The 16379-nt window shown below is 42.6% G+C and overlaps 1 protein-coding gene across 2 annotated transcripts in view; it reads right to left on the bottom strand.

Moving 5' to 3' along the window:
• The window catches only part of LOC135056124 (ABC-type organic anion transporter ABCA8-like), a 380977-nt gene that overhangs the window by 322850 nt on the left and 41748 nt on the right, over window positions 1-16379 (bottom strand). For both annotated transcript variants that reach the window (XM_063960911.1, XM_063960912.1), the window contains exon 4: window positions 531-686. In XM_063960911.1, the coding sequence (XP_063816981.1) occupies window positions 531-686 (156 nt within the window). The remainder of the gene's footprint in view (window positions 1-530; window positions 687-16379) is intronic.

Genomic DNA, 16379 nt, shown 5'->3' with positions numbered 1-16379 from the left:
CTCTTCCCCCCCATGTCTCCTCCTCTCCCAGCTTCTGGTTCCTCTCGCCAACTCTCCCTCTCTTTCAGCTCCTGGTCTCTCTCTCTCCCCCATGTCTCTCTCTCTCTCTGTCCCTGGCCTCTCTATCCCTCTCTCTCTCTCTCTTCCATTTCTAGCTCTTTTTCTCGTGTCTCCCTCTCTCTCTGCCCCTGGTCTCGCTCTCTGTCCCATGTCTCCCTCTCTGTCTACCCCATGTCTCTCTCTCGCTCTCCTCCCCCCATGTTTCCTTCTCTCTCTGCCATTGATCTCAATCTTTCTGCCCATGGTCTCTCTTTCACTGTTACTCACCCTACAACGCCCCTTTTTCAGAGCGCACACAAGTTGTTTTTTTTGGTGGGGTTGCGCCATTCGTCATTTTGCCTTGTGCGCCAAAGACCCTAGTTACGCCTCTGATATAGAGGATTGTCCTGGGAAAACTGATGCACATTATCTTCACATAGAATATATCACAGGGTGTTTATTTTGTAAGAATAATTATATATGGTATTTACCAGAGCTTGCAAAGTAATCATTTGGACTTCTTATATTATAGATGTGGTATTGGATGTGATACTTGAAAAGATCATCAAATACAACAGCGACAACTGTCTGATTTTCCACATCTCCCAGTAAGTCATCTTCACGCTTGTATTCTTGAATCGTTATTCCTGCAATTAAAAAAGTACTTTAATACACTCTCTCTCTTACATACTCTGTAAACCAGACATAAGCCTTTGACTTTAGTTAGTTTTTTGCTTGCATTACATCATCCTTAGTAACTTGCTGGTACAGAGCAGAGGACAGAGTCAATGGGGGTCATTCCGAGTTGATCGCTAGCTAGCAACATTTTGCAGCGCTGCGATCATGTTAAATCTCAGCAAAACTGTACATGCATATGCATCGCAATGCGCAGGCATGTCATATGGGTACAAAAAGGATCGTGCTGGGCGATGGATTTAACGAAGAATCCATTCGCACAGCCGATCGCAAGGTGATTGACAGAAAGAGGGCGTTTTGGGTGTCAACTGACTGTTTTCTGGGAGTGTTTGGAAAAATGCAGGCGTGTCCAAGCGTTTGCAGGGCAGGTGTCTGACGTCAATTCCGGGACCGGACATGATGAAGTGATCGCTGCGGCTGAGTAAGGTCAGAGCTACTCAGAAACTGCAAAAAACGTGTTGTGCCGTCGGCTGCAAAAGCGTTCGCAAAGCGAAAATACACTTCCCCATAGGCGGTGACTATTTGATCGCAGCACAGCAAAAAGTTGCTAGCGAGCGATCACCTCGGAATGACCCCACAATGGGGGTAATTCAGAGTTGATCGCAGCAGCAAATATGTTATTAGTTGGTCAAAACCATGGGGGTAATTCAGACCTGATCGCTCACTAGCATTTTTTTTTGCAGCGCTGCGATCAGGTCAGAACTGCGCATGCGTATGCACTGCAATGCGCAGGCGCTTCGCACAGGTACAAAGCGGAACGCCGTTCAGCTTTTTTTTTTTTGCTTTTTTTTAAGAATCCATTCGCACGGTCGTTTACAATGAGATTGGCAGAAAGAAGCCATTTGTGGGTGGCAACTGACCGTTTTCTGGGAGTGGTTGGAAAAACGCAGGCGTGTCCAAGCGTTTGCAGGGTGGGTGTCTGACGTCAATTCTGGTCCCGGACAGGTTGAAGTGATCGCAGCTGCTGAGTAAGTCCTGGGCTACTCAGAGACTGCACAAAATCTGTTTGTACATGCGTTCGCACACTTGCAAAGCGAAAATACACTCCCCTATGGGCGGCGACTATCTGTTTGCAGCACTGCAAAAAACCCTAGCGAGCGATCAGGTCTGAATTAGACCCCATGTGCACTGCAGGGGAGGCAGATATAACATGTGCAGGGAACGTTAGATTTGGGTGGGTTATTTTGTTTCTGTGCAGGGTAAATACTGGCTGCTTTATTTTTACACTGCAATTTAGATTTCAGTTAGAACACACCCCACCCAAATCTAACTCTCTCTGCACATGTTATATATCCCCCCCTCCCCCTGCAGTGCACATGTAGGGTCATTCCGAGTTAATCGCTCGCTAGTAATTTTTAGCAGCCGTGCAAACGCTATGCCGCCGCCCACTGGGGAGTGTAATTTAGCTTAGCAGAAGTGCGAACGCATGTGCAGACGAGCTCTGCAAAAAAAGATTGTGCAGTTTCAGAGTAGCTTTGAACTCAGCGCTTGCGATCACTTCAGCCTATTCGTGTACGGATTTAATGTCATCCGGACCCAGCGAACGCCCAACCACGGCTGCGTTTTTTCAGACAGATGGTTTTGCCCAACTGCTAACAAATTTGCAGCTGCGATCAACTCGGAATTAGGCTCAATGTAACATAGGGGCTAATTCAGACCTGATCGCTAGGCTGCGTTTTCATACAGCGGGCAATCAGGTCTAAACTGCGCATGTGTATGCCGCGCAAAGTGGATTGCCGCGCAGTGATGGGTTGGTGCAAAGGATCCATGCATTTGCACACTTGCACAGGTAAAATACACTCCCCCTGTAGGCGGCGACTATTTGATCGCAGCAGTGCAAAAATCGCCTGCTAGCGATCCGGTCTGAATTAGGCCCATAATACAGAAGAATAATAGCATTACAAAACATAGAGACGCTCCTCCTTTAATTATCCTTTCAACATTACTGATACACTGTAGCTAGTGTATCACTGCACTTTGATCTTTCCCAGTAATCTAGAAATGCAAAAATATATATATATAAAAATCAATATCGCTTTCATTCAGCCGCTTCCCATTAAGAGATGACATGACACAAGGCTCATTAATATTTAAAAATATACTTTATGGACAAAATGTTCGATAATACACAATATAAAGGGTGAAATGATGAACCTGCAACACGGAAGCCTGATCTGGCTGCATAGGCAGCCAGATCTGTGTTCATCTCCGCACATGCTGGGGGCCGTCCAGCAGAGGTCAAGGCCGTCCAACAGGTGTAAGGCCGCCTCCCGATGTGTTCGCAATCTGTTTGCGAATCCATCGGATCTAAGGTTGACTCCTGGCAGTGCGTCAGGCGGTCAGCAGCCATTTTTTTTTATGGAGCTGCTGCGTGTGACATCACGCAGCCGCCCCAAAAATGGTCCCGGTCCGTCCCCATTTGTCCTGCCCCCCCCCCCCCAATGACGCGACGTCATCATGAAAATGCCCGCCATTGTCAATCACATTGCGGTCGCATTCATCGGGGAGGGTCTGAATGACCCCTGATATCCTTTCAACATAACATAAAAAGAATAGAGAGTGTTGTAAAAAATTAAAACGCAATTGTAATCCCCCTTCAATGTGCAGTGTGGTGCAAGGAGCATTTTGTTTGATATGCTCCCATTTGCCCCATGCTATCTCTCCTGGGTGTGGGCAATATTTAAGAATGGGTTCCCTGCACATGCATCTTTTATAGCAATCACACATATACAGTAGATGGGATCAGTACGAGAACCCGGCGGTCAGGAAACTGATGCCGGGAGCCCGACAGCCAGGATCTTGGTGGCAAGCGCAGTGTGTCCCCTCACGGGCTCGCTGCGCTCACCATGCTTCGAGCCCAGTGGTGACCTTTGGTCGCCATGAGTTTCTGTTCCACCCAAGAGGGGTAACCAGCTGGCGGTCAGAACTCCGACCGCCGGTATTTCAGCTGGTGTCGAGATTCCGGCATTGGTATCCTGACCGCCGGGATCCCGACACGCGGTCAGTTGACTGCCTCCCATACAGATACAGATATAGATTATGCAGCAATTATTTTTGATGAATAATATGGTCGCCAGAACTTCTCTTCTGAAAATATACCACTTTACATTTCTCCTCCTGCTCATAACTTCAAACTTCACTAGACTTATTCCTGTTGCTGACAAATGTGACACTGTGGACCCTGCTACAAACAGATTGTGCTTGTTACAAACACTCATGTTCCAGCCACAGGAATCCAAACACAACTAGAGTCAACTTCCTAATCTCTGTGACAGAATAATTAAGCCATTAAAATAGAGTCCACTGGACTGAGTATCCAGGTAATGGAGTCCCTGCACACTCAGCTAACACTAATGCAGGGACGGCTGGATGAAATTCACATTGCACATGCAGTTCAACCGCCTTGAATACTGGTAGTTGGGATACAACTTCCAAAAACCTACTCTTGATAAATCATATCTCTATGACTTATGAAATTACATTTTTTATATCTGTTTGCATTTCCATTCATTTGTTAAAGAAACTCCAGTCTCCCATTCCTTACTTGACTCAGGATCAATGGTGAACTTCATTCATCAACGTTTAATGGATTGATTGAGGCTTTTGCTGGTTTCAAAGAAAGAGGTTGTTCCTATGGAGACTGTAAAAGGAATACAAATGACACCGGATGTGGTCTCACAGAAGTGTTCTGCACTGACTTTTGAGTTATTACATGGTTATATAGAACAATTGTCTCTTGATGTAGTTAATTCCTCACATTTTCCAATCATAATAGGAATTCCGTGATTGAGGAAACATAGTCCAACCATCAATTGGCATCGTAGGTCAGTATCTTGTCTGTCATACTATTGTGCTCAACAGTGCCTCTCAGTTGCGGACTGTGAAACTTTGACCCCAGAGAAGGGGAAATTTCCAGAAGCTTACACATACATCCTTGATGTTTATGACAAAAATAATGTATCATTGCCTCCACATCATCACTTAAGGATCACTTATTGCTCTGAGCCTGAATTTAAAGTCTTGAAGGAATACATTAAGGATAATCTGGTTCATGGATACATTAGGTCCTCTACTTCTCCTGCTGGGGCTCCCATATTCTTTGTAGAAGAGAAGGCTGGCAGTCTACATTCATAGACCACCAGGCTCTTATTATCAAGAATCGTTATCCACTACATTTGTTTCCGAAACTCTGAAAGATTACAGTCTGCTTGCATATTCACCAAGTTAGACCTAAGATTGGCCTATAATTTGATTTATTAATCACAGGGATGACAGGAAGACTGCTTTCATTATGGTGACTGTAAATGTAGACATGCCATTCACTTTTTCAAATGCCTCAGCCATGTTTCAGTTCTTTGTAAATTATGTCTTGCAGGATATCCTAGACAAACTTGTCATCATCTAGCTGGATGACATTTTGATCTATTCACAAGATCCTCAGGGACCTCAAAATTTTTTATTCAGGTTGTTCTAGAGCAGTGGTTCTCAACCAGGTCCTCAGGGACCCAAACAGTTCACATTTTCTTGATCACCCGGCAGGTGACAAGGTGTGTTCATTACTCACGGACACATTTTAACAGATCCACATATGGAACTAATTATTTCACTTCTAATTCTGTGTGGAGACCTGGAAAACATGAACTGTTTGGGGTCCTGAGGGCCGAGTTTGAGAACCTGTATTCTAAAGAGACAACGTCAGAACATTCTCTATGCCTTGTAAGATAAATTAATTTTTCACACCAAAAGTATTGAATTTTTGGGACATTTTGTCTCTTCAGAGGCCCGGGTATGAACTCCTCAAGGACTCAAGCCCTCAAATACTGGTTTTACCACAAGATGTAAAATCTGTGCAGAGATTCTTGGACTTCGCAACTACTATATATGTTTCATTAAAAAGTTTTCATATTCACCAAGTTAGACCGGCCACTGACTGAAATAATTTGCAAACAATTTCCTTTTGCATAGTCTGACCTCAGGAAGCCTTCCTATGTTTGAAAAAATAGTTTTCAGGCCACTCCTGTTTTAGTTAATCCAGATCCAACCAAACCTTCAATTTTTTAAGTTGATGCCCCAAGTTCTGCAGTCAGTGCGACAGCATCTCAAAGAAAAGGACAAAAACACATCTTCTATACTTGTGCCTTTTTCTCTAAGAAACTAGCAGCAGTAGAACAGAGATATTCAAATGGAGAACGAGAACTCTTGGCCATCCAAACAGCTTTGAAAGAAAGCACCATTTACTTGAATGATTGACAACTCTAATCACCATTTTTACAGATCACATAAATCTTAAGTATCTTAAAATTGCTAAACATCTCAATGGTCTCTAGCTCGATGGTCACTTTTTTATCTAATTCCATTTATGTGGTTTCTTTTAAACCAGGTTTTCATAATGGCAAGGCTGACGTGTTGTTGTCTAGTCAGTTTGAGTATACACAAGAAGAAATACTTGAACATCTTCCTGTTATACCACCTAACAGAATAATTGCCTCAAAAGAGCTGCATATTTTTTATCTCAAAAGCTAAAGGTACTAAAACTTTTATGGGACTAAACAAGCTATTAATCAGGTGTCTTGGAATTCAAAGGATTCCCGACAGCTGACGTTCTCTTATTTGTTCCAAATATTGCTCTAAACAGGAATTCTAGAACAGATGTAATGATGCCATATCAGCAGGTCATCCAGAAGTTCAAAACACCATTACCTTGATTCCTCATTACTACTGGTGGCCGAATTAACCAGAAATGTCAAGGCTTTTGTCCAAATACTGTATGCTCAGTTTGTGCTTGGCACATATCCTCGCATACCTTATTATCTGGCCTTCTACAATCTCAAATGAACACCAGGGGTATATTTCCATGAACTTTGTCTCAGAACTCCCTTCTCAAGGCTTCATGACCATATTTGTTGGATCAGTAAATTGTAGTAAATAGGTTCATTAAGATGTCTTATTTCCCAAACAACCAAAGTTTTCCTCCAAGAGATCTTCAATTTGCATGGTTAAAGTAGCCCTTTTCATGGAGTGTACAGAATAATTACATAGATTTTGCATGCAAAATGTAAAATATAACTTTTATTAGTATGCATTAAAAACAATATTTAGATGGTAACACATATTAAAATCAGCTAACAAAAAATATAGAAAATAAATGAAACATTAAATAATTCTGTTCCCTGTCTAAATACCTCTAAATATTATTATAGTTGTGGCAGTATCAACACCCAAATATATATATATATATATATATATATAGAAGCATCAGAACAACTGAGTGTTCAGAACAAGACACGGCACTACAGGACTGTAAATCAATGCTGGTAATTTAATGAAGCATAATCTGATGGCTGTCTGTGGTTGTGCTCACCCAGACAATGCATTAATGCAGATTATGCTTCATTAAATTACCAGCATTGATTTACAGTCCTGTAGTGCCGTGTCTTGTTCTGAACACTCAGTTGTTCTGATGCTTCTACATATCACTGTTTTGACAAAGGCACACAGGCGGTTGGACTATTAGCAGGAGTGCCGGATCATTTGGATATTGTATTGCATTGGGGTTTTTTGCAAAACCCCTACGTATCCAGGCACCCATTGAATTTTAAATCGTTGAGACATCTCTGTGCTAGTGATTCATCACCACATCCAGTGGAGAATATATACAATATGGAGGATGCGGACATGGATATAAGTGAAGGAAACAGTTTGACCCATTCTACATCTCAAAGTGGGGACACTTTGAGTTTCAACAAAGCACAGGCGGATCGCATCTTGTTTGCGGTAGATTGTGTACCAGAGGCGTCTGACGACACGGTCGATGATATTTTTAAACAATTATTACGTTTAAAGAAACGAGAGACGGACTATTTGTTACATGGCTCAACCTTATCTGATTATTTCAGACAAAAACTGATCCCCAGAGGGTTTCGTGTCCGTAATATTCCAACAATAGGGAGGACAAATCCCGAATTTTGCCGCAGATGGATTTCTGTATTAAATAAGTGCAGTTTTGATTTAATGCTTCTCGTGATCGAGGAGTCAGGACGAGAACTGCAGATCGCCAAATCAAAAATAGAAGCCCTGAATGCCACACATATTGGAATCATCTCTGACCCTGGACATGCGGCTACTTGGTCCAAATTAACTCAACAGATTGAAAATTATAAGAAAGATCTGCTGAAATTCAAAAAATCTAAATTACAAGTAGTTCAGAATGATTATGAGGATTTCCAGGTTTACCGATGGCTGACAGGTACCGATTCGGTGAAGTCCAACTTCAGAAATCAGACACGTACATCATACAGGCAAAGAAGGAGACGTCCGGACAAAGGACATTCATCTAACAGCGATAGTGATTTCGTTGTCGCTGATTCAGACGACGCTATTTCTGCCAAACGTCCCCCTTTAGGGGCTACAACCAGGGCCAGAGCCGAAGCTGGCCCAAGCCAACGAGACGTGGCGGACAAAACCAAAGGATCCACAAAAGGAACCAAATCCAAGAAAACGACTTGATCTTTAATCTATCTTCTAGGCCATTAACATCTATTGAAGAATCCATCCTAAACAAAGGACTCTCGTTCGTTCCGACTAATCACCATGATCCCTTCGAGTGGCAAGCTGATCTACATCAAATGAATAGGAAATTGAGGCTACGGGAATTTTTCCAGAATTCAACTAGCCAACCACACAGTGACCCGACTAGTCGAATTATGCGCAAATATAGCACATCAACATTCGATCCCGTCTCCAATAATCCATCACTGAAGACGTATGGGAGGCTAATGAATGATTCAGTTAACAGATTCATAGCTACTCCGAAGCCAATATACCATAACCTATCATTGGATCAACGCAAAGCATTGAAAGATCTTAGCTCGGATAGATCCATCATTATCCGTCCTGCGGACAAGGGCGGTAGCATTGTGCTACAGGATCGGGCTCAGTACATTCAAGAAATTATGAGACAGCTGGCATGCTCAGAAACCTACACTAAATTAGAGAACGACCCGACAACACGATTCCACAAGGAACTTAACATGATTTTAGAACAGGCGGTGCAGGATAAGTTTATTGATCCTAAATTGAAAGAAGCCTTGCTTCCTAAGTATCCGATCGTTCCTTGTTTATATACATTACCCAAGGTTCACAAAGATTTAGTGAACCCCCCTGGCAGGCCGATTGTATCTGCCAGGGGTTCTTTATACCAACCAATTGCCGAATTTTTGGACTCTCTCCTCCAACCACATGTCATCAAACGACGTACCTATTTAAAGGACACCACAACATTCCTCAGAAGAATAATGGAATTTGATGGACTATCAGATGATACTCTACTATGCACGATGGATGTCTCCTCTCTCTATACGTCAATACCGCATAGAGATGGTTTAGAGGCAATGAGTAGATTTATCAATAATCTGGATGACGCACTGGGTCTGGACAATACGTTGTTTTTGAAGTTATTAGAATTAGTACTCACCAGGAATTATTTTTTGTTTAACGGTATATTTTATTTACAGAGAGCCGGGTGTGCCATGGGCAGTAGTGTGGCACCGGCATATGCTAATGTGTTCATGTTCGATCAAGAACAGAAACTATTTTTTGATAATTCACATTACAGTCAGAATATCGTATGGTTTATACGTTATATAGATGATTTATTTTTGTTATGGAAAGGGAGTAAAGTAGCGTTTGAAGAAATGATGCATAATATCAATCACACTCCTGGACCAATTAAATTCACTTTTGTTTGTAAGTCAGACCAGATCGATTACCTAGATGTGACCATCCAGTTGAAAGGAGGCCGATTAGTTTCATCAGTGTTTTACAAAAACACTGATCGTAATTCTTTGTTAGATGCCAGCAGCCACCATCCAGTTGCATTAAAGAAGGGCCTTCCCTACTCTCAGATGTTAAGAGTGGCTCGCATCACTAGTGACCCGAATCAATTAGAGGACGCATTACAGATAGTGGTTGATAAATTTAAGAAGCGGGGATATAACCTTAGAGAATTGGAGTTGACCAAAAACAGGGTGATGTGCCAAGATCGGTCAAGAATGCTCCAACATACCCCCACCCAAAAACGTGTGGAGGATAAATTCATCTGGTCTACCAGATACTCTACCTCTAGCCCCATTATACCCCGAGCCAGTAAAGCTTTGTGGCCCATTATCAAAACAGATAAGTCCTTGCCGGGTTTTCAGAATACTCAAGTGATGACCAGCTACAAACGTGGTCGTAACCTACGTGACCATCTGGTGAAAACTGACATTACTGATTATACCCCCCAACCGGGGTTATTTGGATCAGTTAAAAAGCCAGGTTGTTATAAATGCCCCTCATGCATCACATGTTCCTCCTTACTTACAGGATCCTACTTTACCCATCCGGTCACTAAACAAAAATTTTCCATTAGACATGTGTTAAATTGTACCACTAGATTTATTATTTATTACATTATTTGTCCTTGTCAATTAATGTATGTTGGCCTGACTACCCGCACGTTGCGGGAACGGATGGCACTACATAGGTCTAATATCAATCAGGCTTTAACGGGCAAATCTAATGACCAACCTGTGTCCAGACATTGTTGTGCTAAAGCACATACGTTATCAGATTTACGTTATCAAATGATTGATCACATTCCACAATCATTGAGAGGAGGTGATAGAGTCTTGGCACTTCATAGATTGGAAGCTAAATGGATAGTTAGGCTGAATACACTGCACCCTGCAGGTTTGAATGAAAAAATTAATTGGAATTATTTACGTTAATAACAATATGTATCATGCTATTCTTGTTGTGATGAGTTACAGGGTCATTATGATACAATGATTTCTTCTTCTTCTTTTTCTGTGGCAGTCTTGTTCATATAAATAGTATTATATATGTTTTCAAGTTGTACTGACACCTTCATTATAATGATTGTGATTTCATTATAGGGAATTATTCCCTTTTGCTTCCATGCCAATCATCAATTCATATTGTATTTTTAAATGTATGTGACTAGAGTCGCATTCAATATGTTATGCACTATTGTTGCTGATTTGGGTCAGATGACCCTCATTTAACACTGTTTTATCTCCACCAAATATGTAGTTTTCACTGCTCACCAGATGTGTTTTATATTAGGTATATGGCTCCCCCTGTCAGGCTTACCAACCAGTGACAGCGTGTGATTTTCCGGATCTCGGGTTTCCACGGCAACCGCCGCTCCCCGATGACGTCATCATCCCGGCGTCCCGGCCGGGCCGGAAGCTCCACGTTTCTGCTGGATCTGGCGTGCTTGCAGGGGGTTGCTATATAGGTAAGTGTAATGTTTTATGTTCGTTTTTCGTTGGTCACTAGCATCACCTGAGGAAGGGACCTGCTGTGTCCCGAAATGCTGCATCGTGTCTTGTATGCCTGTGACATGTAAGATGTATTCTGCTCAATGGCTGTCTGTGGTTGTGCTCACCCAGACAATGCATTAATGCAGATTATGCTTCATTAAATTACCAGCATTGATTTACAGTCCTGTAGTGCCGTGTCTTGTTCTGAACACTCAGTTGTTCTGATGCTTCTACATATCACTGTTTTGACAAAGGCACACAGGCGGTTGGACTATTAGCAGGAGTGCCGGATCATTTGGATATTATATATATATATATATATATATATATATATATATATATATATATATATCAAGTATCAAAAAAAGCTGCGCATTCAAACCCACTTCACTTTAGGGTATTAGTCCAATATTTAGATATCCTTGTCCCGTTTCTTGATGTATGATGCTGCCTCCTCCGTTATAAAACCAGAACCACTGGTTTCCATGCACATGTAATAGAAGAAGAATGGAGGGCGCAAATGAGTAAAAAATCACAATTCCATTTATTATAAAAACATGCTCACATACATCTCAGTTTTAGTAGATGAACTCGGTTCTCCATATGGCAACGACCGAGCCTCCGGAAATGTCCTCCGCACACGGCTTGTGCTGCTGGCCGCAAAAGCTCCTGCTATTTCCCTGGGACCGGACACATCAAAGACCATCTGTCTCTCGCTTCACAGGCCACGCCCAACGCGTTTCGTCAGCAGACTTCGTAGACTTCGAAGTCTGCTGACGAAACGCGTTGGGCGTGGCCTGTGAAGCGAGAGACAGATGGTCTTTGATGTGTCCGGTCCCAGGGAAATAGCAGGAGCTTTTGCGGCCAGCAGCACAAGCCGTGTGCGGAGGACATTTCCGGAGGCTCGGTCGTTGCCATATGGAGAACCGAGTTCATCTACTAAAACTGAGATGTATGTGAGCATGTTTTTATAATAAATGGAATTGTGATTTTTTACTCATTTGCGCCCTCCATTCTTCTTCTATTATATATATATATATATATATATATATATATATATATATATATATATATTTCAGACTCCCCCCCCCTCCTTCCCCGCAATCTCTGTTTATTTGTTATATAAAAGATGTTGTACATAGGAAAAACAGGATGTATACCATACAAGTGCTTATAACAAGGTGGTCACAAAGGCTTCAAAAAAAAAAAAGGTCAATAGAGGGGTTCACTACGATATGCCGGCGGTCGGGCTCCCGGCGACCAGCATACCGGCGCCCGGGAGCCCAACAGCTGGCTTACCGACAGTGTGGCAAGCGCAAATGAGCCCCTTGCGGGCTCGCTGCGCCCGCCACGCTACACGCGCCACACTATTTTATTCTCCCTCCAGGGGGGTCGTGGACCCCCAAGAGGGAGAATAAGTGTCGGTATGCCAGCTGTCGGGATCCCAGCGCCGGTATACTGTGCGCCGGGATCCCGTCAGTCGGCATACAGAAGACCACCCCAATAGAGACATGCCTCCAAACAAATAAAGATATTAGTAAAACAATCCTTGTGGCGCATGGTTATTCCTTGCAAACATCAATTAACAACACATGTAAATGACACGATAATAAATAATAAGAAAACAGCAGATGTAGGAAGAAACAAATAAAAGGAAAAGCAGGAATAAGAGGGACAGGCAGAAAGAAAGAAAGGGACAGGATCGTCATCGTGGATTCAGGACTTAAAAGTTAAACTAAGAGACATATGGGATTTATACTGTATATGGCAGATGTCTTACATTTGAGCCATTCTGACCAGATGGCAGTGAAGTCAGCAGTATTTCACTGTGGAGTAAGAGAAAGGTCTATCATAGCCATGTAAAAATCAACTCTCTTAAACCAGTGTGATATTAGAGGTTTCTAAGCAGATCTCCAATAACATGGTATAGCAGCTAGCAGCCCTGGCTGCGTTCACCAGATGTCAGAGTAACGAGTTCTTATACTGGGAAAGGGGAATATCCAGCCAAAATTCTGGAGTCTCGGGAATCATAAACCCGGTTAGCTGGTGAGTTATTTTTTGGACCTGATGCCAAAATGCCTGGCACTCCCACCATATATGTTTTTCCAGCAATGTAGTGTAGGATCTAGTGTAGGATGTCGTATATGGGAAATCTTACACTGCCACTGGATAGTATGAGCAAGGGTGCCTGTGGAAGATCCCACAATTAGAGAGCACTGTTTCGCAGCAGGGAATTGCGACATCTCAATAACCCTGGCCAAATGAACTTCGTTATAGTAGCTAATAAAGTGAGGAAGTTGTAGGCCCCCATCTGTATGGTTGCGGATCAGAACTGTCTGTGCCAATCTATTACCCATTTTACTCCAAAGGAAGCGGACCACTGTAGCTTGGAGATCTCTAAAGAAGATGTTAGGTATGGAAATAGGCAATGTCTGCAAAAGGTACAAGACTTTTGGTAGAATAATTATTTTTATTGTCTTGAGCCTACCCCAACAGGATAAATTAAGAGCTGACCATTTATTAAGATCAGTTTTAATTTTATGCAGTAAGGGTAAAAAATTAAGTCTATACAAATCAGAGTTATCACTCGAAAGCATAACCCCTAAATATGTAAAATGGGAAGGATGCCAAAGAAACGGGAACGAGTCACGGAGGCTCACAATCACTCGAGATTGTGTCGTTATATTCAGGGCTATCGATTTAGTGTAGTTTATCTGAAAATTAGATAAAACGTGGATTCTAGTGTATTGAGCCATTAAGGCTTGGAGAGAGACAACCGGATTGGAAATAGTATCTAATAAATCATCAGCGTATAACGCCAGTTTATGTTCATGATCACCAACTCTTATGCCATGAATATTCTTGATTCGCTCTGATCACTTTAGCTAATGCCTTCATGCAGAGCACGAAAATTAGTGTGGAAATGGGGCATCCCTGTCTCGTCCCATTCCTAATTAGAAAAGGGTTGGAAAGAGCACCGTTCACCCGAACCCTAGCTGTAGGTGAGCTATATAGGGCTAGAATACGTTGGAGGCAAATAGGGCCCAGACCCAGATGGCTGAGGAGACCCTCCATAAAAGACCAGTCAACCCTATCAAAAGCTTTCTCTGCATTGGTGGACAGGAGAACCATAGAGATCCAACCAGAGCGGGCATAGTGTTAGCGTCGTTGCCCCGCGACCTCTGTCGCTGGGCAATGATGCGTGTGCGCAGTGCGCATTCCAGGCCCGTTCGCACCGCAGCGAAGAACTGCTGCATGCGAATGGGTCGGAATGACCCCCCATGTCTGTTATTTTGAGATTGGAGTTTTTTTGCATAGCGAAATTGTGCTTTGGTGCGACTGCATTGATTTTTGTATTATAAGTCTTCAATTTAACTTGCAATTCTGGGAAGATATCTGCAAGTTACTTAATGTTAGAGTGGATCTTTAATCTGATTATAATCCCCAAAACAATGGTCAAATGGAATGAGTGAATCAAATTTTGGAATGTACTCAGCAAGATAACTGGGTGGAGTTACTTCCTTGAGCTGAATTTGCATACAATAATGGAACTCATTATTCAGCTAAAGAGAGTCCTTTCTTCTCCAATTATGGGTTCCATCTGCAACATAATTTCTGATATTTCACCAGTAATCGAAGTCCCTCAAATGAAAGAGTTACATCAAGTCAAGCAAAACTTAACTCTTAATTTGCAAGAGGGACAGTCAAGGTATAAATTGTAATCAGATGACCTTTGTTAATCAACTCTTCATTTATACACTCAAAATAAGGTTTGACTTTTCACCAGATTTCTCAATCTAAAATGTCTTTCTCCAAAGCTAAAAGAACACCATGTTGGGCCTTTCCCTGGGGGGTCATTCAAATCTGATCGCTGGGCTGCTAATTTTGCTGTCCTGCGTTCAGATAGTCGCCGCCTCCACGGGGAGTGTATATTTTTGGCGTGCAAGTGTGCGATCATATGTGTACGCCAAGCTGTTAAAATCCACTTTGTGCAGTCTCTGCGCAGCCCAGGACTTACTCCTACATCACATCAGGCTGATCGGGGCCGGAGCTGACATCAGACACACTCCCTGAAAATGCTTGGGAACGCCTGCATTTTTCCGGACACTCCTAGTAAGTGGTCAGTTACCACCCACAAACGGCTTCATCCTGTCAATCACCTTGCGAACGCCCGTGCAATCGGATTTTTCGCACCATCCCATCGCTGACCAGCGATGCCCTTTGTTGCTGTCCGACATACATGCGCATTGTGGTGCATACGCATGCGCAGTTAGTACCTGATCGCCCACTGTGCAAAAAACGCACAGCAGAGATCAGATCTGAATGACTCCCACCCCCCAGTCTCAGCCATCCTAACTCATTCTACTGTTAAGTTACTGTTACCTGCACAAATGCAATGTATTCATCCTGTTTTCCATGTCTTCAGTTTCATTAGCCACTAGACATCAGACTGTCTTTCCACAATTGGTGATTAATGATCAGGAAGAATACAATGTGGAAAGGTTAATGGATTCACATAGTTTTTTTTAGTCAAGTGGAAGGACTTTAGTCTTGAAGAAAACGTGTGGGAACCTGTTGAAAATTTTCATGTTTCTACATTGATCAAAGAGTTGTTCTGCCATTTCCAGACAAACCTCATGCATCTAGTTGTCCTTGGAAGCAGGACATGCTGACACAAACGTTAAAAGTGCTCACTGCCACGGACAAGCGATCAGAGAGCCCTGGCACAGGGAGAGTTCATGGTGTTGTCATGGTGTTCTGTTTTAGCAGTTGCCTATTGCTCAGTGGCTTCCTTGGTCCAACATCATTGATTCATCCAGGTGGCACTATGGCTCGGCCCCTCTGTGAGGTCCATGTGCATCTGAGAGTTCCACTTGCCTATATCACCTCTGTGTACTGATGTCATAGGTCTGTCCCCTATTTAAGGGAGAACTGCCCCAGCAATCTGGGTTTGGTTATTACAAGCCCAACTTGATTTGGTCTGAAGTGGTCCAGGGAATATTGAATTTATTACTAGATTTCTGCATATGCATACATTATTCATATAACTCGGTTTTCTTATTACTGTAAATACAGTTCTGTCAGGGGTGTTGCCTAATGACATCATGTATAAATTAAAGACGTAAGGGAGAAAGATGTACCACACTTAGACAATATCTTTCACCCTTTATTTTTGGTTCTTGACTTTCTGCCTGCTCCCGACCATGTACCAGTTGTTATCCTTGTTTGTAATTCGCCTTCTCTTCACCACACTAATAAAATGGGCTGTTGTGTAATGGAGTATAAACACTTGCCTGTACGTATAACACATGGACTGCT

The sequence above is a fragment of the Pseudophryne corroboree genome, chromosome 3 (assembly GCF_028390025.1).
Source record: "Pseudophryne corroboree isolate aPseCor3 chromosome 3, aPseCor3.hap2, whole genome shotgun sequence".
Lineage (NCBI taxonomy): Eukaryota > Metazoa > Chordata > Amphibia > Anura > Myobatrachidae > Pseudophryne > Pseudophryne corroboree.
Note: the sequence above shows the minus strand (reverse complement) of the source record. Positions and strands in the feature narration are given on the sequence as shown.